The sequence below is a fragment of the Alligator mississippiensis genome, chromosome 3 (assembly GCF_030867095.1).
Source record: "Alligator mississippiensis isolate rAllMis1 chromosome 3, rAllMis1, whole genome shotgun sequence".
Lineage (NCBI taxonomy): Eukaryota > Metazoa > Chordata > Crocodylia > Alligatoridae > Alligator > Alligator mississippiensis.
In genome coordinates this window covers 155,237,514-155,263,369 of record NC_081826.1, presented here as the reverse complement: position 1 = coordinate 155,263,369, position 25,856 = coordinate 155,237,514, and the positions used below count along the sequence as shown (strand labels likewise).

At 45.3% G+C, this 25,856-nt stretch overlaps 1 protein-coding gene across 2 annotated transcripts in view; it reads right to left on the bottom strand.

The window, feature by feature from the left end:
- Nucleotides 1-25,856, bottom strand: part of DNAH6 (dynein axonemal heavy chain 6) — a 289,163-nt gene that overhangs the window by 77,109 nt on the left and 186,198 nt on the right. For both annotated transcript variants that reach the window (XM_059724560.1, XM_059724561.1), the window contains exons 54-63: nt 23,553-23,749; nt 22,016-22,219; nt 21,094-21,219; nt 14,541-14,705; nt 12,487-12,554; nt 6,130-6,310; nt 4,484-4,663; nt 2,273-2,506; nt 1,625-1,760; nt 657-832 (exon numbers count right to left, since the gene is read on the bottom strand). In XM_059724560.1, the coding sequence (XP_059580543.1) occupies nt 657-832; nt 1,625-1,760; nt 2,273-2,506; nt 4,484-4,663; nt 6,130-6,310; nt 12,487-12,554; nt 14,541-14,705; nt 21,094-21,219; nt 22,016-22,219; nt 23,553-23,749 (1,667 nt within the window). The remainder of the gene's footprint in view (nt 1-656; nt 833-1,624; nt 1,761-2,272; nt 2,507-4,483; nt 4,664-6,129; nt 6,311-12,486; nt 12,555-14,540; nt 14,706-21,093; nt 21,220-22,015; nt 22,220-23,552; nt 23,750-25,856) is intronic.

The window sequence follows — 25,856 nt, the reverse complement described above, 5'->3', positions numbered from 1 at the left end:
AGCCCAAACAACATTCGGTCCTACCAGTGACCCTTAACTCTCAGCAATGCTGGATGCAGCTCCTGTATCAGGTTTCCCCTCTCTCCCAGGGCAGAGATGTCCTTCCTCTTTGGCAGCTGACAGGGCACTGCCTCTAGCCCCAGCCCCTAGGGTTTATAAGGGAGCCAGGCCCTGTCCCTTATGGTCAGCTGACCTTCCCTGGTTGCCCTGGCAACCCACAGCTGGGCTCCTTATTTCCTGCTAGGGCTTCCTCCCTAGCAGTTTTCCCCTCTTTGGGAGCAGGGCACCTCAGTGCTCTGTGACAGTGGCACATGGCATTTGCTCCAGGGCACATACTCAATCCAGCATTGGGGAGCCAGTCTGTGGGCCTGATGGGGCCCCTGGAACCAGATTTGTTTGACATCGCTGATGTAGATGACTAAATCTAGACATTTAAATGACCAGAAAAGGAACAGAATGCCACTCATATTGCTCTACAGGGAAAGAGGCAGGCCAGTCTACTGTTTCCTTCCTTTGGAAACATCCTTCAGCCCCTCCTGAGCTCATGGCCAAATAGCACACTTTAGTTTAAAGCAAACTATCCTACAAATTAAATTCTTGCAAGCTTTCAAGTGGAATAAAATTATTCCACAGTTGGATTTCAGTGAAAAACATACCTTTTCTTCCATAAAACATTTCACAATAATTAGTTTCTGAAACATGCTCAGCCTTGTGTCCCAGGGACCTTTTGTTAAGCCTTCCTTTTTTTCTTCTTCAACTTGGCTTGAATGATATGAAAGCTCAGAATCATAGCCTTCCCAAGCTTCTGGGTTAATGTGAACATCAAGACACCCTGAAAATGATAAAGAGTTATTAGCAGTGTCATTAATTTATAACTCACCATGAAGAAATAATTCATAATATTAAGATTTTGAAGATGAAAAATTTAAAAGGCAGCAGCTTATTTATTCATGCTTTTGGCCTCAAATCCCTTTGCATACAGTCATGGTGACTGTGTGCCCTGTTACAGGACTGTCTTGGACTATAAGATTTATAGGACTAGACTGAGGCAGAGATACTGTAAGCCCAATGTCTAGAGTTTCCACTGCTGAGGTCACATAATGATGTTAGGCCCTGAGCTTTAATTTAAAAAAAAAGGGGAGAGAGAGCGAGAGAGAGAGAACTCCAGCTGCCTTCTCTGCTGCTCCTGAAGGGAGGAGATTCTTTCCTGCTCCTGTGAGAAGGAAAAAAAAGGAGACTGTGCTGCCCCACCAAGGCAGAAAGGAACATCTACTCCCTACCTCCTCACCCCCACTGCCATCTTGAAGCTTTGGAAGAGAAGGAGACCTCCTCTCCATACAACGCAATGAGGTGTGGTGGCAAACTCCCTCCAAATCAGTAAGGGCAGGAATGAGAGCAATGGGGAAAAAAAACAGTTATACAAAAGGAGAAAAGGCATTATACCAATAACAAGTGTGTTAAAAGGTTGAATAAGTTGCCTCTGAAGGAGTCACTATTGATGATGTTAAAAAAAGATTACATAAAATACAAGCAGAAACCATGTAGAAGATACTCTTTGAAAGGAAAGCATGGGATAAAGGAACAGGCCTTTCTAAGAGACATTCTAAATTTTTTATCAAATTACCTATTTTAATAAAAATGTGCGTGGAAACTATTTCCTTCTGAAGGCCTTTAAAACATGGGAGCATTTCCTCTAAGTCACAGCACATATACCACATGGTGTCTTCAAGCCAGGGAACATTAGGCTTAGATGGCCGTTCCTATTGGGTAGATAAAAGGAGCAGTGAAAATATACAAGACAAAAAAGGAAAAAGATTAAAAAAATATGAAGACATTTTACTATTCAATGCAAGACATCTGCAAAATAATCAATTTAATAATTACTCCATTCAGAAAAGCATTCAAACATATGCTTACATATTAATGTTACATATTAATGTAAAAGCTACCCCTTAGTGCTTTTTTCAGGATATCAGTTAAGCACACACTCAACTTTATGCATATTTGATGTCCCATTGACAGGCATGACTGACAGCCTTTAGCATTAAGTACCGTGCTGAATAAGAATGCTTTTCTGGATTGGGCCAATAAGTGAAAAATACCTAAAAGAATTCTCTCAAATATTTTCTAAGAATTAGCTGTTTTGCAAGTTGGAATAATAAGTCACCAGTCACACAGACAGCTTCCTTTCACTATCTACTAATCACTTTTTTCAATCAAAAATCTAGAATGATTTAGAGTTTTGTTTGTCATAAATCTGTGCAAAGTGCACCTTGTCTAAGCCAGCAGCTCCACGGAGGAAAAAATTCCATTCTGCATCTGTAAGTTCTTCTCTCTGTCGCATGATTTCAATACACAGCATAAAGCTGTAGATGAGTTTGTGTTCCTCAAAAAGGCCCCGAGATACATTAATGTAAGTTGCATACAGAGTCTGACTGAGCAGTATTGCCAGGCGCTGCTGCAGATTATCATTCTTTTCAGATGTCTCGATGGTTGTATTAAATAACTGCAGGGGGGAAAATAATAGCTTAGATGAGTTGGTTATTAATAGTTAATAATAGGTATATTTCAAGTAATTCATACAACTGACTAGAAATGTAGTTCTCAAACCTGTTCATATAGTATGCTACTTTTCAAACTGGCAGTTCTCTTATAGGCTGTGTGTAGTCTCAACCTTCCGGTAATTTCACATTTCTACAACAGCAGTAATTCATGGAATTATGAAGCGAACAAGAGGATAAGCTATATGAGACTACTATGTTCTGATTTTGCACTGTACTATGCTCTGATTTCGCTATGACATGGAATTATTCACTACTATGACACAGAAGGTGCTGTGGACTGCAGGGAAATGCTCTGTAGGATACCAATGTTCAACAAGTGCTGCACCTAGGGAGGAAAAATGTCCAGCACACCTACAGCCTAGGGAATGACCTGCTGGGTGGCACAGAGGTGGAAAGGGATCTTGGAGTCTTAGTGGACTCCAAGATGAACATGAGTCGGCAGTGTGACGAAGCCATCAAAAAAGCCAATGGCACTTTATTGTGCATCAGCAGATGCATGACGAATAGGTCCAAGGAGGTGATACTTCCCCTCTATCGGGCGCTGGTCAGACTGCAGTTGGAGTACTGCGTGCAATTCTGGGCACCGCAATGCAAGAGGGATGCGGATAACCTGGGGAGGGTCCAGAGAAGGGCCACTCGTATGGTTAAGGGCCTGCAGACCAAGCCCTACGAAGAGAGACTAGAGAAACTGGATCTTTTCAGCCTCCGCAAGAGAAGGTTGAGAGGCGACCTTGTGGCTGCCTATAAGTTCATCACGGGGGCACAGAAGGGAATTGGTGAGTATTTATTCACCAAGGCGCCCCCGGGGGTTACAAGAAATAATGGCCACAAGCTAGCAGAGAGCAGATTTAGATTGGACATTAGGAAGAACTTCTTCACAGTTCGAGTGGCCAAGGTCTGGAACGGGCTCCCAAGGGAGGTGGTGCTCTCCCCTACCCTGGGGGTCTTCAAGAGGAGGTTAGATGAGCATCTAGCTAGGGGCATCTAGACCCAGCACTCTTTCCTGCTTATGCAGGGGGTCGGACTCGATGATCTATTGAGGTCCCTTCCGACCCTAACATCTATGAATCTATGAATCCCACTATGGCAGAACCATCAAACTAGAAAAATAAGTTAATGTTAAAGAGTTGCATCCTTTTATGACCATCATGCTTAATAAATTAGTATAATAACAAGATCTGGGTTCTTCTGAAGATTTCTAGTGTGACCTTTAAAAATTGTTTATATCAAATATTATAAAACTTGGTAAGTGCCAAAGCAAAAAGTGATCTGTTTACTGCTCAGCACTAAGTTAAGTCTGTTGGCTTCAGTGGCAAGAACAGCATTCGAAAAAAGTCAGCTTTTCTTTAAACTAGTAAATGTATCACATTTACCAAAATCCATGATGACTCTGAATTTAAGACAAGAGACTGTAGGAGGCAGGTGCAGGGAAACACAGCAGCTCTGGCTGTGACTGTGGCTCTGGCTCTGACATGTCAGGGCCAGAGCCACAGCAGACACCCGCCCCCTCATCATCTCGTACTCAAATAAAAAACAAAGGACTTTTTTCCCCATGTTAAATTGGGGAAAGAACTTTGTCTTGGATACAAGTAAGTATGCCGGTATATGCCTAAAGTCAATATTTGATACGATGCTTGGGAGTTTTGTAACTACTAATTTTCTAACCTTATCATAATCAAATGAGAAACAATGGATTTTCTCTCAATGTAATAAATCATCATCACCTTAGTTAGTTTGGCTTATGCTTATTACACTATTACCAGAGGTTTATGATACACCCTCCTTTTGGAATAGGGGCTTAATATTTTTGCTGACAGTGTTTCAGATAGTGACTGTAAAATCATATCTGTACACATTCATTTAATTGTTTTATGCTTATCTTAGTAACAATGCTTACCTAAAAGAAAAATTAAACCAACCTGTTTAAAATATTTTAAGGAAAACTGATACATAGGATCTATCTCTGACAAGCTGGCAATTACAAAGTACATGACAGATCCACGAGTGGCAACAGGGCGGTATTTTTCACGTGCTGCATTTATCTTCTCCTCGGTTGTTTCTGCTTCTTTCAGTCTTGTTTTAATGGCACCAGAGGTAACCTGGAACAAATGTTTTCAAAGGTATTTGAGAAAGATATTTCTGAAAATGAGGGCTGGAAACACTATAACAGCACTAGTGGTTGCATGAGCTCCAAAGACATATGAATATCACTTCATACCATTCTGTAAAAGTTCTTCATTCTTCTTTTTAATCTGGTGCAAGTAGGAAGCTCTGGGTCCAGGCATGCCTCTGTCTATAATTCCAGACACTATATACTTTTGGGAGAAATAATGGTACCTTTGATAGTTTACAGTATTTAAACCAATCAATGGTACTGAACTGCATTTTGTGAATTATGCTGATGAACAGTATGAATTTGCACCCAAGAACAGGAAATAGGTTTTTAACATAAGTACTACCTCTAAAGAAAAGGAAATTCTGAGACTTTCTACATTAAAAATTCTGAGTAGAAAAAAAGAGAAAGTATAAATGTGTTTAGAATATCTGAAAAATAACTAAAGACCATCATCATCTCTGTACACAAGCCAAGAAAACCTCATTACTCTGAGTGGTTCTGGGGATTTGAAAGGAATGGGAAACAAAAGGCTTGCTTAAATTTATGTTGGAATAATAGTCTAAATGCTGAATACTGAAAATTAAGACCAGATGCTAAGCTTAGTATTTGCATGCACCTGTAAAAGACTGCCCCAAAATTCTAAATGCAAATAACAAGTAACTGCAGGGTCTGATTTTCTGGCTTTTAATAGTATCAGCTTAATTTATTAACTTTTGAGAGATTCACCACTTTCTTGTCTCTCAGACCTGACCTACAAAGACCACTTTTAAGAACAAAATGGTAGTTCATTCTGGGCACATCTACATGTTCATTAATGTGCCATAATTATGGTGCCTTAAGTTTAGTACCTGTAATTACTAAAGTTAATGCACCATAATCAGCACTACTGCACATTAGCGCCCGTGCACATTTTTTTGTGATGCTAATTAAGGTGCAGTAGACTAATTCTATTGTGCATTAGCGTGGGTTTTGCCAGTCACGCTAACACACAGTAGAATTAGTCTACTGTGCTTGAAGCATCTTGTATAGACACATCCTCTGAATGGCTCATTCCATACCAAGCTGAGATAACCAAACCTGCACCAAAAATTGGCAAACTGGATGGTAGCTTTTGTAATGCCAACTTTAAGGACAACATGAAGAATTTTAAGCTTTATAGCCAGATATTCATCCCTTATTTCACAGTAAATTGCATCTTTCTTTACAGGTATTCCCATATGGCTACAATCTGTAGCCCTATCTTTGTTGGTGGGCATTTAGATTTGTATTCCACTAACCCCAGGGAAGTAAAATACAAGTCAGCATGAGCATGTGTGACAGAATGTAGCCTCATTGACCAAAATGAAACCACTGAATGATTATTATGATGGAAGGTTTAGATAAAAGAAAAGCATGGGTCAGATACGTCATTTTTAAATTGCAACGAGGCATTGTAATTATGTCTCCTGCCTTTGATTCCTGCAGTGTGTTGATGAGTTCTTCATTGTCCAATATGTTTCCCTGAGAAGTAAACAACATTTTCAGAATTTTGTCTTCAATGGCTTTCAGTTGATTTTTATCAGAATTGATCCGTACAATGAGCTGTGTTCTTTGATTCTCAAGATCAGGTTTCTCCAGTCGCACAACATCACTAGGAAAAAAAGTTCAAATTTTTGATTAACAGCTCTTCCACCTCGCTTGCTCTTGCCTCCTTTTTGTCTCCTACTCCAGTCTATTTTCATAAACCTTTCCAAACAGCCTAGGATCAGATCCTGACCAGCAATTCCAGTGGTACAAAGGGACTGGCCAGATCCCCAGCTGACAGGACACTGTGGATTCACACGACATAGCAGAAAACTGTAGGTGGAGTATGTTACTGGGCAGGTTGTGGGTGAAAACAGTATGTAATTCCCATTCACTCAGGACAACTTATAGAAGCCCTGACACTACTCTAGGTACAGGTTAGCTCGACTGAGGGAACTAGTGTTCTGATGTGAAAAGTGTGCACATCCCTGAAGTTTGTAGGGGAAGATAAAGCTATTACAATAGCAAAGGTGGAAGATAGCAATAGAACTTATCTAACTTGTTTGTAAGTAGGAAAATTCTGCAATAGAAGTTAAAACATCACTTTTTGTTAACTCTTCACCATGATACTTTCTGTTCTAAGAATGAAGCAAATGGCTTGGTCTGCATTAGCTTTTGGAGGTAAATATTGGTTAACATTGGTTGTGACTGCTGAACAGGATTGGTATAGTTTAAGAGTGTGAACAAAGCAAAAACTGAGGCCCAGAACAAAGCATTTAAACAAGACATATACATAAATAGCTCTGTTGACCCTGAATGGATTGCGCACATGCTTAAAAGTAAGTGCATACTTCAGATATGTAGTGAAATAGAAACTTATAGGATATTGTCGTTCACTCATTTTAAAGTTAAAATGCATTTATTATGGATATATATATAAAGGAATTATTTTATAGAAACAGAAGAGAAGGGCTGGAAGGGACCTCTAGAAGTTATTTAGTTCAACCACCTGCCACAGGTAGGATCATCCCTATCCAAACCATCCCATACAAATCCATTGGCTAACCTCTCAAGAAAACTACAGTCAATGCTGACACAAGACACAACACCCTAATCTGCCATAGGTAAAGCAGGGAGACCACTGCAGTACTGGAAAAGTTGTTTAAATATGGTTTAGGAAGAGGGCCACACCACCCACTACAGAGAAACGCAAAAAAACACAAGTTTGTACCAATCTGATCATTCTTCCTAACCTCAAATATAGTGATCAATCTGACTCTGAGAGGAGGGGAAATACCCTCTAGCAGGAATGTCCAACGTCAAGTCCCAGAAGGAGCACTAGCACACCCCAGTCAAAATCCCCAGCATCGACTGCAGCCAACACTCAATGTTTCTGAGGAAACTATAGCAGTAGGAGGGGAAAAATTCCCTTCCAGCCCCATGTGGTAACCAGCAAAGCTCAAAAGGATGGGAAATACCCTTGGTACAGCATAGATATGGCTACACATATAGATCATCCCTGATCAATGCGTGTCCAACCTCTTCTTGAACACTCCAATGATGGAGAGTGCCCAACTTCCATAGACAGTCTATTTTTCTGCCTCCTTCTTTCTTCAATGTTAAAGCAATGTTTTCTGGATGTCCAATCTAAACCTACTTTGCTGCAACTTCAAGCCATTAGTCCACATGCTTCTCTCTGCACCAAGAGAAAAACGTGTTTTTCCTTTTCTTTATGGCAGCTCTTTCAAGTATTTGAAGACTTCATATTCCCTGTTAAGTACCTTTTCTGTAAGCTGAATATGCCTAGCTCCTTCAACCTCTCCAGCTTGCCTTCCAAGTCCCTCATCATTTTTGTTGCCTGCTGCAACTTCTCCAAGTCCTTCTTAAAATGTGGAGTCCAAAACTGCACACAGTACTCTAGATGAGGCCTAACCAGTGCCAAGTAGAAAGGTACTATCACTTCCTGTGTTTTGCATCTAATGCTTCTTTTGATGCATCCAAAACAGCATTCGTCTTTTGTGCAGCTACATCACACTGCAGACTCATACTGAGTCTGTGATCTACCAAGACTCCCAGATCCTTCTCTGTAGTGCTACCACCCATCCAGGTGTCACCCATTTTGTAGTTGTATTTTTGATTATTCTGTCTGAGGGGTAGCACCTTGCATTTGTAATTGGTAGAATAAATAATTGTTTGCTTTAAGCAGAAGAATGCACTTGACACCATTCATTCAAACCCCCATTTCTGAAGTATATTTCATACTCTAATGTCAAAGCAGGTCTGGCTCTGTCTCGGAACCTCACAGGACAATGCTGTTTACTGTTAAAACAAACAATCCTGGGTACATCATTTTGGTATGTTTTGTGCTCATTATGGGCAATATGTAATGGTATTTAAAACTAGCCTATTTGACATGGTGGTAGGATTGACATACATATTCTGAGTTTCATATAGCATATTTACTCAATTAAAGCATGGACCCCCTCCCTCTATGTTAAAGTCTCTCATCTTATCATTGGGTCCTGCCCTGCTGCTCTGAGCACCCCGCACCCCAGGCAGGAGGCATGGACCAGCTGGGACCCAACCGTGCCCCGGGGCTGCCCAGACTGTGCCTGCCTCACACCCGGGCCGGAGGAACACTGCTCTGAGGCACTCTGCTCTTCCCAGAGTAGGCCATGACCAGGAAGGTGTTGCTTGCCCCCTACCCCCCAGGCTCTGTCCCAGCCTCCGCCACGCTACTCCCAGGGCCGGGCTCCAGCCAGAACTCGCTTCCCCTTGGCAGAGCAGCAAGGGCCACATCCTCGGCTGAGAAGGCCCCCAGAGACACTGAGAGATGAGGGGAGAACCCGTCCCCGCTAGCCCTGGGCTCCTGGCTGCTCCCTATATCCACTCCTATACTTCTGTGCTGTGGCTTAGTAGCGCCCCCGCCAAAAACACCACCAGCCTGCACGAAAAAACCTGCCCTGCCCTAAGTGGTGCCAAGTCGGGGGCCAGTTTGGGGGGGGGGGCACATGCCCTTCCATTCCCGCCCTACCAGTCGCCTGTGGCAGGGACCCAAGGCTGTGGGGGGCCGGAAGTGGCATGGAGGTGGGAAGGGGGGTGGAGGCCTGAGATTGCAGGGGGAAAAGTAAAGTTGGAGAAGGGAAGGGGGGGTAGGGACCCAATGCTGTGGGGGGCAATAAGCAGCACAGAGGGGGCAAAGGGATGGAGGCCTAAGGCTTTGAGGGGCAGGCACAAGGGGGATAAGTTGGGGGAGGGGACAAATGGCAGGAGGCAAATGGCCTGCTTCCCCACAGCCTAGCCTCTTACTTCAGTGGTCTCCAACCTTTTTAAGTCAGAGATCACTTTCTGAATTAAAAAGCAACCCAAGATCCACTGTGTGCCGCCATCCTGCCTCCCCCCTCTCCCACCCTGGAGGTCAGTCTGTGGGGAGGGAAGGAAGGGTCAGTTTAAGGCAAAGGGAGAAAAAATTATTGGGTGCACACACCCCCAGCAGGTAAGTCTGTGGGGGAAGGGGCAAGGGGAGGGGAAAGGGTTGTGGGGGTAGGTGCAGATTGAGGCCCCAGCCATGAGGAAGGGAGCCGGTCATAGGCAGGAGCAGGGTCTCCAGTGAGTGTAGCCCGGGCCAGGCCAGGTGGTGGGACAAGCGGAGGCCCGGAGAGCATGTGCCCCCCAGGCCTCTACTTGTCCCCTACTCCCCCCAGCCCCAGCTCCTGCCTGTGCCCCATCCCTCCCTCACTACTGGGGCCTCGATCTGCTCCGACCCCATGGTGGTGAGAGAGGGAGTGTGGTTGGATCAGGGGCAGGTCCTGCACAGGTGGGTCACAGAACAGAGCCACGAGAGGTTTGTCTGGGGGGCATGGGGAGGGGGGGCACACAGCCCAGGAGGGCACGAGGGGCACATATCCCTGGATCTGCACACCAGCCAGGCCAGCTGCTGCTGTGTGCCGGATAATAGACACCACTGCGAAGCACCGCTGCTGTCCCAATGCTGCTTTATTGCTTTGAGCTGCTGGTCCTGAGCTGGGGGCAGCCTGTGTCAGCCACGCGGCGCCGGGGATGGAAGCAGGACTGGAGCAGGGCAGCTGCCCAGGAGTGGCAGCTCAGGCTGGGCAGTGACACTCCCAGGCAGCTGCCACACTCCAGTCCTGCTTCCATCCCTGGAGCTGTGTGGCTGAAACAGGCTGCCCCCAGTTCGGGACGGGCAGCTTAGAGCAATAAAGCTGCAGTGGAAGAGTGGTGTGCGCGGGCCGGGTCAGACCCTGGGCCCTTTTCATCGCTCTGCACGCGGGCTGTGGCCAGCAGCCCAGGTAGGCCGGGTCGGAGAGGGCGGGCGCCGAGCTAGAATTAGGCACAGACACGTAACGGTTGATTTTAAGATTGTTTACTTACACCGAGATGGTTGCGGTGCAGGCTGAGAACTTGCTTGAGTTGCGGTTACAACAGAAAACACGAACACACGTGGAGTTTGCTAGGCTCCACGCAGACAGAACTCCGGATGTCCAGGACAAGCAAGCATAAAACTCGTTGGTACGTCTTTTAGTAGGCTCCGTTCGAAGACGGGAAGAGGTGGGCGGTGGATCAGGCCGCCAAACTCCTCTGGGAAACACACAGGGTTTCTATTACCCTGCCGCGCACACCCAGAGTCCCCACAAGATGGATGCGGAGTCCTCTTCGGCTTGGGCAGAAACTGCTCAAGCCTCTTATACGGCTAGCAGGCCAATCGCTAGCCGCCACGTGTGAATAATTTAGCACTAGCCAAATGCGGGGCACGAATTTGCATGCGAAAAGCGGGAACTCCTTTGCACCGTGCATTTCTGTGTTGCAAAGGAAATGCACCCTGCAAAGACTGCTGCAAAGTGGCGGGAACTCTCCTTTGCACGCGGGTTCTCTGTGCAGCAGAAATCTTCCGTGCAATGAAGCTGCAAACCCATGGGGATAATTCGAGTGCCGAAGCACACACAAAAAAATCAGACCTTTGGGTCATGACATGGTGGTGTCTTTTGTCCAGCACGCAGGGCAGCCAGGGCCTGTGGCACAAACAGGCCCTGGCTTGTGGTGAAGCTTTGGCGAGCCCCCCGGAAAGAGCCTGGTGCCACCCTGGCCCCAGCATGCAGCTCCGGGGACACCATCCCTATTCCCTCCCACGCTGCATGCCCACCCATGCCCTGCCCATGCAGGGCCTGCCCCTGCTCCAGCTACACTCCCTCTCTCACTGCTGCTGCAGCTATCCATGCTGCCCGGAGTTTGGGGGGGGGGGGCATATCCCCCCCCCCCGATCTGTGTGCGGCAGAGGTGGCTGCAGTTGTGGGCTGGGCTTTGCATCCCAAGCCCTGCTGCAGCTAGCCCAGGAGTGGCTTGATGCTATGTGCCTCCTGCTGATGGGCTGAGCCTCAACCCCTGCCTGCCTAGCAGCAGGACACACATGATATTGGGCCACTCCTGGGCCAGCTGCAGTGGGGCTCTGGGCACAAAGCCCAGGCCACAGCAGCATCCATCTTGCCCCACACAGATTGGGGATACATGCCTCCTGGGGCCCCCACCAGGGTGCGTGCAGCGGTGGGAGCCCCAATTCGTGCCTGGACAAGCCACCTGGGCTCTGACCCTCACTCAGCCAATCTGGCTGGGGCCCCACTCACTTGGTGGCAGGGGGCATGGCTTATCCTAACCAGGTGTGTCCTGCCGCTCATATGTCCCACTGCTCCCAATTGCAGTGCCTCTGACAGTCGACCTCAGTCTGGCGAGGGCTAGCGCCCCCCAGACTGAAATCAACTGTCAGGGGCTCCCCGATCAACTGGTAGATCGTGATCCACCAGTTGGTGACCAATCTTACTGCCCACCCCCCACTACTTGCTCTACGGTGTGCCATCCCCACTACCTGCTCCATTACTGCCCCCCCCAATCTGTGCGCCAGCACTGCCTGCAATGGTGCAGGGGACAGATTTAAGATGAGCCTCCAATAATTAGATTCTATACATGGAAAATTACAACAAATGCATAAATTTTCCATGAATAGAATGTAATTATTGAGGGTTGTCATAAATTCAGTGTTGTCTTATATTCAAGGAAATACAGTGAACGATTCCTAGTACAATTAAAATACTAAAAATCTGAGTATAGGACGCGACAGAAAAGAAGCTTATTGAGGCAAGAATTGCATGCTCTTTATATTATTTATGATTGTGACATGGTATTTTATAGAAAGAAAATTGCTCTGTTTTTTTGTTCATTTTATGCTTGCATCATCTTAACATTTTGAAAGCAGCTATCATAGGATAAATAGTGAAAATAAAAGTTACAGACCTTAACAGCTGATCCTCAAGGCCAGATCTGGTTACAGTGAAATTGATTATAGTGACCTTGATGCACACCTGTAGAATGAACACAGTCAATGACTAAACATTACATTTGTGTAGGTTAATACAAGAGAATCAGGGGATTTGCTATGAATAAGAGTGCAACCCAAAGTGAAGATATGGTCTACCTGAGAAAGCATTCCCCATCAAAACTCTAATTGCAGTTATTAAAAAAACTTCCCGTTCAGGCTGAAAGTTCATATGGGTGGGCTCTATCCAAAAATAATTTATTGGCAAAGTTTGAGGAAACTTCTAAAGTTTTATATTTATATGTTTAGGTTTTATCATCTAGATCCTATGCATAGTATAATAAGCAATTATTTGAGCCAAAGGGACACATAGAGAGTTTTGGTGAGCAAACATGCGCTGGATCACCCTAACCCCCCCCCCCCCCCCAATTCCTTAAGTGGTACTGCTCTGTGCTAGGCTAGGCAGCTTGGATGAAGCCGTTGGCAGGTGGAGAGCAGGATCCAGGGCAGGACAGGCAGATGGGGCCAGGATCACAAGGCAGTAACAGCACAGGGCCAGGGCTGGGGCAGAGCCATGATCCACAGCTTCCATGCCCCTGCAACGGGTGCTACTTCTGCAGGCAGAGGCATGAGGGGAGTGGATCACAACTCTGCCCTGGGCCCTACCCCTCCACTGTCACCACCCAGAGATCCCAGGGTCATGGAGACTGGTGGGTACAGAAATGGCAGTGTGTGGCCAAAAGGATGGGATAGGGCTCTGGGCAAATGGGAAGCTGCATCCAGGAGCAAGACGTGTGGGCAGGGCCAGGTCTGGGATCTTGGGTGCAAGGCCAAGGCCTGGGACAGAACCACAATCTGCTCCCTGCATGCCCCTACCTGCAGAACTGGCACCTGCTGCCAGGACAGGCAAGCAATGGATTATTGTTACCACCCTGAAATCCTGCCCCATAATCCTGGCCTCACTCACCCATCCTTCTCCCTTACACTGCTCCTTACCCATTTGCAGCTCCATCCTATCTGCCTGGCTGCACTCCCTACCCACGAATGTCCTGCTGCAGTGGTGGGGGCAGATGGGCTGGGGTACCCAGGCAGCGGGGCTGGGTCTGGTGGTGGTGGCAGCAGGAAGAAGCTGCTACTGCAAAGGGTGCCAGGAAGCGAGTCTGGCCACTATGCCACCCCAACCCCTCTGTTTGCCTGGGTGCAGTGGGTCTGGCCATGGGTGCCATGGCCTGGGTTGTATCTGTGCCTGGGGCAGGGTGGGAATGAGGGACCTGCTTTGGGCTGGATTTGGCCCATAGGCCATATTGTGTCTACCCCTTCCCTAGACCCTGGCCTGGTTGCTAGGCCAGCAGAGAGCTCCAGGCTCCCTGGCCCTAGCAGTCTCCAGCTGTGGCTCCTCCATGAGATTGGTCTCTCCTGTGCCCTGATCTCTCTCCTAGGGCAGTTGAGAGCCCTGGGCTCCCTGTCCCTGCTCACCCCTCCTGAGCTATGAGTCTCTGACTTTGCCTACAGGTCCCTGATCCTCCTTGCTCTCATGGCCATTTGGCTGTGGCCCTGCTCTTTGACCTTGGCCCCTATTTTCTGGGTCCTTGCCCAGTTTCTGGGCCAGATGAGACCATCTTATCTCCTCTTGTCTCAATCCCCACACCACCAACTTGCTTACCCTACCTTAGGTGTTTACTAAGAGCCTAGCTGCAGCCTTGCTGTTGAGGAGTTTTTGACATCCCAGCTCAGGCTCTGGGCTTCTATCCTGTAAGCCCAGCCCCCTTTTGGGTCATGTGACTCCTGATTGCCTCCTGGAGTACTTGCAGACTGCTCCATCTGCAGCCTGCCTTCTCAAAGTAGCAGGAACACCAAGCCTCCTGCTAAAACCATTCACTTAAGAAACAAAAGGAAAGTTTTTTCTCCCCTTTCTCCCCTCTTTTAAACTTTAATAAAAAATATCTGAGAGATAAATGGGACCTGGAAATGGGAAAATGTGCAATACTTTGGATCAACTAGTATGGTACTAGTTTAGAATGCTGAATTATACCTCTGGAAGGTAGTGTGGATTTGGTAATTTCGTTATCATGTAGAACCTAAAGTTTTTATCGTAATCAATGTCAGAATCTCCAAGGCGAATGAGCATTCTTCCACCAGAAACAAAGGTCTGCTTCAAAAGAACAGGCTCCAGAGCAGGGTCCAAGGCTTCCTTGAGCTTTAGGGAGGAAAAAATATTTTTATATTTAACTGGTAACAGAAATACTTCAGTATAAAACAATATTAAATGAACACTGTCCATTTTACACAAGAAGACTATTCTGTTGTTCTCTTACACTTCTCTGTCTGCTTTTCTTTTGTGGAATGATAAGGTTAGAATTAACCATTCAGATCTTACCAAATATTGTCCACATCACAATTTCTGCATTTTTAACAGTGGACAGTCAATCAGGTTTACTGCCGAAAATATGTAAGTGGCTTGACTAGTCAATGGTATAGCAGACCTCAGTGTTAAAGCAAATGAATGTGCATTAAACATATATAAAACATTACCTATCAAGATAAGGAAACATTGTTTACTAACCTGAGACCTGAAAGTCCCTACAAAGACTTATGTTCATGTGTTCTTAAGCACCTTTTATTCACACAAATAATCACAATGAAATGAATGTGCTTAAAGTGTTTTCTTGGAGGTTACTCAGAACCTGCAGGAATCAATCCAGTAAAGGGCACATCTTCCCCACTTTCACTATTCTTTATCATCTGTGTCATGGACCAGGGTGCCCTGATGGTCCTATATCTTTTTAATGGGAACAGTTGAGAAAGGATGGGCATAGTTTGGATCCCAGAAACAGCAAAAATAAACCAAATTTTGATATGAATTCAACAGAACTCTTCAGTGTGTGCTTAAATCCATTTCTACTTAGCAAATGATTAAGGACACACACAAATTCTTTGCCGAGTTGTGCACTACATATATATTTAGCCAGCGAACAGATGACATCTCTCTCTAGATTAAGAGGGTATGTATATACTCATTTGGAGACCTGGGTGTTCTGTTGGATCTGTGGTTAATTCTGGATGATCAGATAGGAATGGCCAAGAGTAATTCTTTTCACGTTCACATGGCAAGGAGTCTTATTTTTTGTTAGGAATGGACCCCAAAGTGAGTTATCTACCATATTTACTTGATTCTAAGGTTTCCCCCACCCCATTTAACATAGGAGAAGCCCCTTGTCTTAGAATCGAGTACTGAGTGGGAGGAGCAGCTGGCTGCTGTGGCTTGGGCTGCAGCCCCTTACCCAGAGTTGGGGCCATAGCTGCAACTGCTGCCTGCCTCCCCACCCCCCACCCCCAACCTTTGCACACTTCCATCTTCCCTCTGCAGTCTCTTCCCCCCATCTCCCCACCTGCAAGTAGCCTATGCTTCCTACTTGCCCTCTCCCTCCCACCCTTTCCCTTGCTCTGCACCAGCAGGCACTGTCCAAGATGCAGCCAGGAGAACTGAGTATAACTGCAGCCCAGCCCTGTAGCACTGGCATGCAGCCCACATGGCTGCTACAGGGCTGAGCTGGGGTCATGCTCAGTGCCCCAGACTAGAACAGGAATGGAGCCTACTGGCATGGAGCAAGGGTTGAGGGGGGGAAGGGGGAGAGTGGAGAGCACAGGCTGGGGAGGGAAGGAGGAGGGAAGAGCAGAGGGGGAGGGGGAAGGGGGCAGTGTTGCCAATCCTGCTTATAATAAATGGAATTGGGCTTATTTTTTTAAAAGTCATTTCAATGTTTTTGAGAGGCTGGGTTGATAATCACCCTCACTCCCCTCTTTTTGAAATCGGTCGTGCTTGTTTTTAAAGGCAATGCAGCTTTTTCTTCTTGTGAGACTTGGTAACACTGGAAGAGGGAAGAAAAGGCTGCAGGGAGGGGAAAGGAACAGAGGAGGATTGGAAACAGGTGCCAGAGGCTGCAGCAGTGGTGGGGTAGGTGGGGGGTAGAGGTGGCATAGGGGCAGGCATAAGCAAGTTGCTTGACTCCCTGCAGCAGTGGAAAAACTGAATTAAAGACAACCCTCTAATAATTATAATTTATACATGAGAAATTATAACACATGTATACATTTTCTATGTATAGAATCTAATTATTGGGGGGTCATCTTAAATTCAGGGTCGTCTTACATTGAGTAAATGTGGTATATCCTTGTCACCCTCAGATTCAATTGTTAAAATGTGCTCTATTTGGAGCAATGCTGGAAGAACACCAGGAAGTGCTGAAAACAGTTTGAGCTTGTTTGGTTGTTGCTTTGGGCAGATGTTTGGCTGGGGTGATATGACCCCAGCACCCGTTCTGCCCAGGGCTGGGGGTTGGACCTGATGATCTGTTTAGGTCCCTTCTGACCTTAAGCACTATGATACTATGAATCATTACACCTGTGGTCCAACAATTGCACTTATGCCAGTTTCTTCTAAAATCTGGTAAATACCTTTATAGCTTGGGTACAGTACAACTTAGAAACCATCTATTCCTTTTCTGCAATTACTGATTCATCTTGCTACTCAAATATGAAACTCTGTCTGACTCAATATGAATGAACATGTACGGAGGTTTTAAAGACAGGATTGGGTCACAAGCTGAAAACAGAATTTCTACATACCTGTAAGAATAAAGAAATACCTATTTGTCAGTCAAACCAAAATATTTCAACTGAGGTTTAATTAGTTATATGCATTGCTGCCACTTTAAAAGAAATTGCTGTGTTACACCCATGCTGGGGAGGTATTCTTACTGACAAGGCTAAATAACTCAGTCACCACTATCATGACACAAGGAAAATAATGGCAGACCCTTTTCCATGGCTGGTTTTAGTGGGCAGGAAATAACATCATGTTTCATTTTCAGTCAACTCTAGCACGAAATCTAGGAAATCTGAAGTTTAGAAATTAATTCAGCATTGAATTATTCAAGCATAATACAGTCTTATGTCAAGGGAAAGGACATTTTACTCAACAGTTCTGAATTTAAACTCTCAGAGTTCTAGAAAACCAATCAGTTTGAGAAGGGTTAAATGGAAAGTGCATTATACAACCATTTTCTTCTTCTGATTAACACCTCCACCATACCTTATGTGGTTCTGTCTCATCTGCAGTGGAAAGGCAGGAAATTGAACCCACTGCATAATCACCTCTCTATTTGGACATATTCCCAATAAGGTACTTCCAAATCTGTATAAATACTTTCTCAAACATAGGGGTTAATCTCAGTGAAATGCTAACCTCCAATTCACACACATCTGTTTGAATTCTGTAACATGCAACCAGAACAAACACGATGCTTGATTATGGATCAGTTTTCTTGTGTGACTTGGACTAGTAGAGATGTTAACCAGAGAAAGGAAATGTAAAAAGTAACAATTTTCTCATCCTGCAGCACAATGCCTCCAATGGTATTTTTAATCAAGGAAGCAGCAAGCCATAAATAATAAATGTTCTGGTGTTAGGAAATCTAGGTTTCCTTTTTTTCTGTGATGGGACAAATGCATTGTATAACTTCATAACAAATAAGTCATATGTGGATGGGTCTTATATAAAAAACTGAAGATACATCTTGCAGTGCATCATAAATGATGAAATGGATGATTACATTGATGCTTTGCAAATATTTTCTGAGGCTACTAGGGACCTTTTCCCAAGACACGAATAACAATAATAATAATAATTATTATTATTATTATTATTAACAAAAATAATTGATTTTAAGGTACCAGGATGTGTTCATTTAGTTTGACCTCCTGTATAACACAGGCCATAGAATTTCACCCAGTGATTCCTGCACCAGCTCAGTAATACTAGTTGAGCTAGAGTAGATGGTACAATAGAAAGCAGTATCTGGCATAAGAGAAGCCAGACATACTTCCCTGGTAAGTATTTTATCCATCTAACTATTGAGATGCTGTCTTAGGTGTATTGTAAATGAATGGGGAGGAAAAAAGCAGGTGATTTTCTTACTGGCTTAGAGTACTTCACATATATGAACTTCCCTGTACTATTTCAAATTATGAAAAACATTTCCATTTTGCACTTTGGTCATGGACTGACAGTTTGTGTATGGTGCTGATGGGAATCTTTGAAATGGATGACAGAGTGTTGCAAGCCTGGGGTGCCTCAGATGGACTGAAGTTCCCTAGGGTACTACCTCAGCCTGCTTGCCTCTCTGTCCACCTGGTGCACTCTTTCAGATCACCTGCCATGCCTTGATGTTATGAGTTATAAATGTAGGAAACTGTCCTTAATCAACCAGCTTGCTTGCTGGGAACCCCTCCTCTGCTCAGGAGATCTCTCTTCCTTTCTCTCCCTCCCTTCCTTGATGTGGTGCTGATCTCTAATGAGGCTGTGGGTCCAGTCTCACCCTCCTTGCAGTCCACTGGGCCCTTGGCCCCTTTACACCATCTGCCAAGCCTGTGGCTCCCTCTGCACTGAGGCTTGGCTATGACCCCACAGGGTCAGGCTACTCTTCCTCACAGTCTGAAGCCTTCAACAGCCCAAATTGACAAAGCTACAGCACCTTCCCTAGGCACTCACTGTGGCTGCCTCCTCCCTAAGCCATCCTGAATCTTGTGGCCTTTACAACAGCAACATAAACAAAGCATGCATTATGAAGCACTTATCTTCAGTATCAAACTCCCTTCAGGGCTTCTGCCACTCCAGGCTCTGTGGAGATCCTTCTCTAAACTTTTCCAGGGATGGAGATTACACAACTTCTCTAGGTAGTCTGCTCCAATGCTTGACCACCCTCATAGTCAGAAAGCTCCTTCTCATCTCCAACCTAAATTTCTCTTCCTGCAGCTTGAAGCCATTGCTCCTACTCCTGTCCCATATAGTCATAGAGAAAAGCTCATCTCCACCCTCTCTGTAATAGCAATCCACACAGCACAGCAGTTAAGTACATTAAATAAAAAAACCCCAAACCTTTAACATAATTTTCCTTTTGGGGACAAAAGGGAGAAAGAAAGAACCACCAGTGAATAATGATAGCTAAATTACTTATTGTACCACTGGAATAGAATAGAATAGAATAGAATAGAATACCAGGTTTTTTAGTTTTATCCCTGAATGAAAAAAGAACATTTCTTTCAAATGGTTGAATATGCCTTAAGACTAGATGGTTACCTTAAAAATAGGAGAGTCTGAACTACTTGGAAATAGTGATGCCCTCTTCAAAATGCAAGGGAGCTTGGGTCCATCTGTGACAAGACTGTGGCTAGGAGAATGTCTCACACATCGTATGAATAAAAAGACAAGTTGATATCATTTGCCATGAGAACCAAAGCTAACTGGATTGTTCAGGGTGATCTTTAATAACTATGATCTATAATAACAATGTTTGTTCCTTTTTTATTAACTTCTTGATTGTCCTTCCTGTTGGTTCTATGGGAGAAAAGGCGTACTACCATGTTTTTGAAGACAAGGCATCTTTTACTACAGATTTGGTGAAAAGTACAGATTTATATTTCTGTTTTTAATTGTGACAGACAGAAGTTTTCTTGGGATTCCCATTTGATGAGTCAGTAATCTGAAGACCAACTTCTCTATTCTTGACTTAGTATTGTTGACTGAGTCATTCTGCCTTTGGGTTGCATTTCCTTTTCTGTACATTTTTCTCTGCCTAAGCCATTATTTGCATGGCTAATTCATTCAAGATGATCTCCTTATTCATCCTTGCCATTCTAGACACTCTACTGATAATCTCATGCTGCTTAGCTGAATCAGGCCATTTTAAGTCCACTAAAACTTTATACACATGAAAAATGCCAGTGTTCAAGAGTCATAACTGGCCAGTTCTTCAACCTGCCATTACCCCGTCTCCACTTCCCTCTCTCCCTGCAGCTTCCTCTTCAGCTTCAGGAAGTACAGCAGCTGAATAAGGACCCTGGGCTTCAGAAAAGCAGACCTAGACTCACTCAGGGAGCTGATGGGCAGGATCGCTTGGGAGGTAAGCCTGAGGGGGAAAGAAGTCCAGGAAAGCTGGTTGTACTTTAAAGAAACTTTACTGAGGATGCAGGAATGAACCACTCCAAAGCAGAGGAAGAATAGCAAGTATGGCAGAAGACCAGCTTGGCTTAGCAGAGAACTCTTTTATGAGCTAAAACACACAAAGGAAGCTTGGACAAATAATTATGGAGAGGAATGAGAGCATTGCTTAGGCATTCAGGGACAAAAGCAGAAAGGCCAAAACGCAGTTGGAGTTGCAGCTAGCAAGGGATGTTAGGGTAACAAGAAGAGTTTCTACAAGTATGTCAGCATCAAGAGGAAGATCAGGGAAAGTGTGGGTCCCTCATTGAATGGGGGATATAACCTAGAGACAGGTGACATGAAAAAGGCTGAACTACTCAATGCCTTTTTCACCTCAGTCTTCACAGGCAAGGTCAGCTTCCAGGCTACTGCACCTAATAGCACAGTTTGGGAAGGAGGCCCACAGGTACTAAATTTAATGCACATTAGGAAAAGCATATTAATGTACATGTAGACGCGCACATTGTTGCTTTCTGACTGACACCAACATAGCAAAAACATGGAAATAGGATAGTAATACAAATGTATGAGTAAAAAGACAAACCTCTTCTAGAAGAACGGGCAAACCCAAACGAATAGCATTCTCAAGTGTACGCAGGAAACCAGCATCAGTAAGTTTGATTATCTTTAAGCCACTTCTTGCTTCTTTATTTCTTATCCATCGATTTGCCTACATAGGAACGAACAGAACAATCAGTAGAGGTGGCTAAGTGTCACAGATAACTAGCAGGTTAATTAGCTTGTTGGTCTCAGTATTCAAAAGCCCAGTTATTAAAGCCACTGTTTTGGTGAGAAGAAGTGAATTAGTTGCACTATGCCTGTATACTTGCAAGGCACCACCAGAAAAAAAGGTTTTGCTTATCTTTGTAAAATCTACAGCTTTTATATTGCATAATGGATAGTTAATTGCATTGACACTTTCCTCCACTTTCCTTGGTTCTCAATATGCAACAGGAATGTATACACTGCCTAGGGCAGCCTAGTCCTTCTGGTACTCAGGGCTAGTGTGGAGAGGAGGAGCTGGCCTCCTGCACCCTCCCCTTAGGTGATTTGTGTATCTAGGCACAGCAGAAAAATCCTCAAACTCATTTCCTCATTCATAAAGGTCCTGGCTAGCCTCCTTTCCCTTTGACATTAACTTCAAACCACATAAAGACACTTGGGAGCTGAGGGTGGAGGAGGATGGTGTGGCAGGGTTGAAGGAAGAAGGGATGCACATCTGTGGGGTATAATCTGGCTTCAAAATAATTAATTGCATATAGATTCTACAATATTTAAAATTTGAATTGTAAAAGACTTTTCATTCTAAATTTGTTAATTGTGCTCACCTGATGCTTCCAATAGCCATAATTTAAGAAAATGGATTAAAGGATGCAGGGAATTATCCTGACAAACTTGTATATTGCTTTGGATAAGCTGAATTGTTGGAATGGTGACTGAATTGGTATTGTCTGCAAAGCACTCACTTGGTCTTGGGGGTCAATCATCAGTGGCCACCGTCGCCCCCTAGTCACAAGAATCCCATTCTCAGTGGACACATAGTCACGTGGTAACCCATCAGTATTCCACTGGCGAATCTCATAGGGATCTCCCAGTATGTTTATGAGGCTGAAGTCAGGACTGATGGGGAGCTCTAGATTCTGACACTTCTTGATCCAACATTCAATCAGCTGAAAGAGAGATTGCAAAACATGGCCTATGGAAGGCTGGGTTACTTAAAGGGATTTGTAACAATAAACTATTGGATATTGGCCAGCAGTGATTGAGGCCATACCTACACTAACTGCACCGTGGAAGTCATTCATGGATTCTCATGAACATATGCATGTGTTAGACCAGATGCATTACACATTTTTGGCATTAGGGAGTGAGTAGGTAGGATGCATGTTTATGGTGGTAGTCCTTTGCAAGGTCCAATGTGTTCATAGAGTGTTCTTACCACTAAATGGCTGCTTGATGGCCTAGGAGGGGAAAAGTCCATTTCAGAATAGACAGGTGTGACCAACTATGGCTTTTATTGCAATACTTGTTTTAAGTGTGTTCATGTTGTTATAATATTATGTGCCTTATTCTCTTCTGGATAACTTATACAGGGGAAAAGAATGGGTTAAAGAGATGATGAAGCCAGAGTTGCTGATTTACATAACTGAAGATATATCCATCTACATTTTTGAATAGTTTTGCTGATACTTCAAAAAGATGGGGATTGCAGGTAACACCCAGGAAGGTCCAGAGGAGAGAAAGAAACAAGCATGACAATGATCAGGGCAAGGTGTATAAATAAGAATGGTATCATCTCCTGGCAGAAGAGTCTGAAGACAGACCAGTACAGCAGCTTTGGGTAATTAAGACCTGGACTGGAAAGAAAACAGCTGAGTAACAGATCGTGGGCTGGACTGGGGACAGAAGGACTACTTAACCTTTTGGAGGCGGCAGGGAACCTCTGACTCAGTGGCCATTGCCCCAGTAAACACCTTCATTGAAGAAGACCTGTCTCTTTTGCTGCTCAGAACTCTGGGGTTCACTCGTCCTCCCAACAAGAGATCAAATCCTTCTCTCAGAAGATGAACTGGAAGCTAGCTTCTTCATTTAGGGCCACAGACTGAAAAACCAGGTTCTCAGAGTGAGAAGGATCCAGGGCTCTTCCCCTTCTCTAGAAGCCATGCCTGGGCTGGCTTTGGGAGATACTCTTAGAAGCAATAGTGCTCCTAAACAACCACACCCTGTGGGGGAGCTTGTGAAAACAGGTGTCCTCGCTTGCATTAACAATATATAATACAGTAATTCTCCTACTTTGCACTCTTTCTGAAGTCTCAGCAAAGAAGCCTATAAGTGAATGCACATGTGTGAAAACTGAATTCTGGACAACAAGGCCAAAGATCATGAACAGAGATGTAGAAGGGACATGTCAGTTGCTTTCACCCATATTGTTCCCGCTCTGTGGACAAAGCAATTAAGTTTACAGTCATGTCAAAAGAAAAGATCAAAAGTATTCTTACTCACCAGTTGCCTGTACTGTGCTGTAAAAGCACCGTAATAGGCAACACAGGCAGCTGCTATGAATACATTCCCTATGATATTTGAAATCTCATCTTCAAAGTTCTTGATGCTCTCCTCCCATCGAACTTCTTCATCTCCCAGTGCAGCTGTAAGCTTTCCCGCTCGAGTGAGGCGAGCTCGGGTAAGTGCCATGGTCCTTGCTGCATGGTTATACAATTACTGAATTGTGATTATCATCTTAAAAAGGTCAAACTTTTTTTTTTGCATAAACTGCCACACTTGCTTTCTAGTTTAGTTTCTGTACTCGTAATCTTTCTTTCAGCCTTAACAGTAAGTTACTGAGAAGCGTCCACATTATACCTTTTCTTGGCTTATTTTACTTGTGTACCTTTGGATAACCTATGATTCTGAAAGCAAACTCTCTGGCTTCTTCAAATTCCTAACTGCTGTGTTTGCATCATCACCTGCTAAGGAAGTCAGGTTCCTCTAGTAGAAGCTGCCTTGAAGGAATATCCATGAACTAATTAATTGTTCAACTCTTGGCATCAGCCAGAACATCTCTGTATTACACAGCTGTGTGGAAATAGAGTGCTAGTAAATCATACATCTTATCTTTTCAGTGAAGCCCTACTGCCACTTACTGGGCACAATACATAGTATGAGACCCTCTGGCTCAAGACTTCAGTTTTGGCATATCTAGCTAGCTGTATAATTAGGGCAGGGGTGGGCAAAATATGGCCCATGGGCCAGATCCGGCCCATTAAGCACTTTCATCCAGTTCACAGGCACCCACCAACGAATTGTACCCTGCCTACCACTTCTACCCACAAGGGTGGGAGTGAGGCACCAACATATGCACACACCCTGCAGCATACCCTATTGCATCTCACTCCCACCCTTGTGAATGGAAGGACCCAGCCCAGCCAGCAGCAGCTTCCAGGCAGGGCTGCTGCTGCAGCTGCCCCAGGGGGGTCTGTTCAGCAGGTAGGGAAGTGGCAGGGGGGAACTTCAGTTGGGTGGAGGTAGAGAGTGTGGGGCTGGGGCTGACAGCAGCATGGAGCCTGTGCCCAGGGTGGCTATGGGAACACACAGCTCAGCTGGGCAGGATGTGGGTGTGAGGAAGGGTGGGAAGCTGTGGGGACCAACCCCCACACACTCCCTCACATGATGCATATCCCCTGCTGCTGGCAGCAGCTGCAGGCAAGGTGCTTGGGGTGCTCGTGCCTGGCTCAGGCACTGGCACCTGGTAGTGTGTGGCTCCAGGCAGCGCTGTGCATGGGGGTGAGGAGCACAGCCTCTATTGCGGGGGCTCTGCACAACGCACCTGCAGCTTCCACACTTGTGTGACACCGGGGGAAGCCCCACACTGGAGTCAGGTGCTTTCCCCACCCCCTGATGAGCAGGTCCCAGGACTCTGTGGGGAAGCAGGGGCTGGGGCTCCCCTCTGCTTCTGGCAGAGCCCCAGGACCTGCACGGTAGGGAAAAGCAGCCAGCTCCAGTGCAGAGCTTCCCCCAGTGCTGTGTGAGTGCAGGAGCTGCATGCACACCACGTGGAGCCCTCACAATAGAGGCAGGCTGGGCAGGCTACGCTCCTTGCTCCCACATGCAGTGCTGGCCACAGCCATGTGCTGCCAGGTGTCCATGCCTGCACCAAGCATAAGTGCTCCCACCTGCTGCTGCTGGCAGTGGGGGCTGCATGCCATGTGGGGGGTCCCCACAACCCCCCATCCTCCCTCACCCCACAAACCACACACTCACACCCTGCCCCCGCAACCCCCACATATACACCCCCCAACATATCATATGCTCCCCCACACACAGCCACAACCCCTCACAAACCCCCCCATACCCCACCATACATACACACCCCCCCACCATACACACGTCCACCCCAGCCATACCCCACACACAATATAGAAAAGTAAGACTTTATTTTTGAGTTATTATGCAATCCCCTCTATATACAGTACACAAACACAAATCATGACAAATATTTTTTGTAATAAAATATATTATAGTAAGTGTTATAGTATATGGCAACCAGGGGGTGGGATAGCTGTCAAAGGGTGGGGCTTCCCATGAGGCCCATGACAGCTTACCAAAACTTGTTAAGTGGCCTTCCAGACATAATTGCCCACCCCTGAATTAGGGTATCCATATTTTTAAGGAAATGCAGGACACTGCTCCTACCCCCCATCAAGTCAGTGGCATTGCTGCAAGCAGATGCAGGTAGGCAGGAGCATGGGGTACTGTTTGGTGGGGAGGCAGAGTGGCACTGTGTGTCAGGCAGGTGGGTGGGCAGGCACC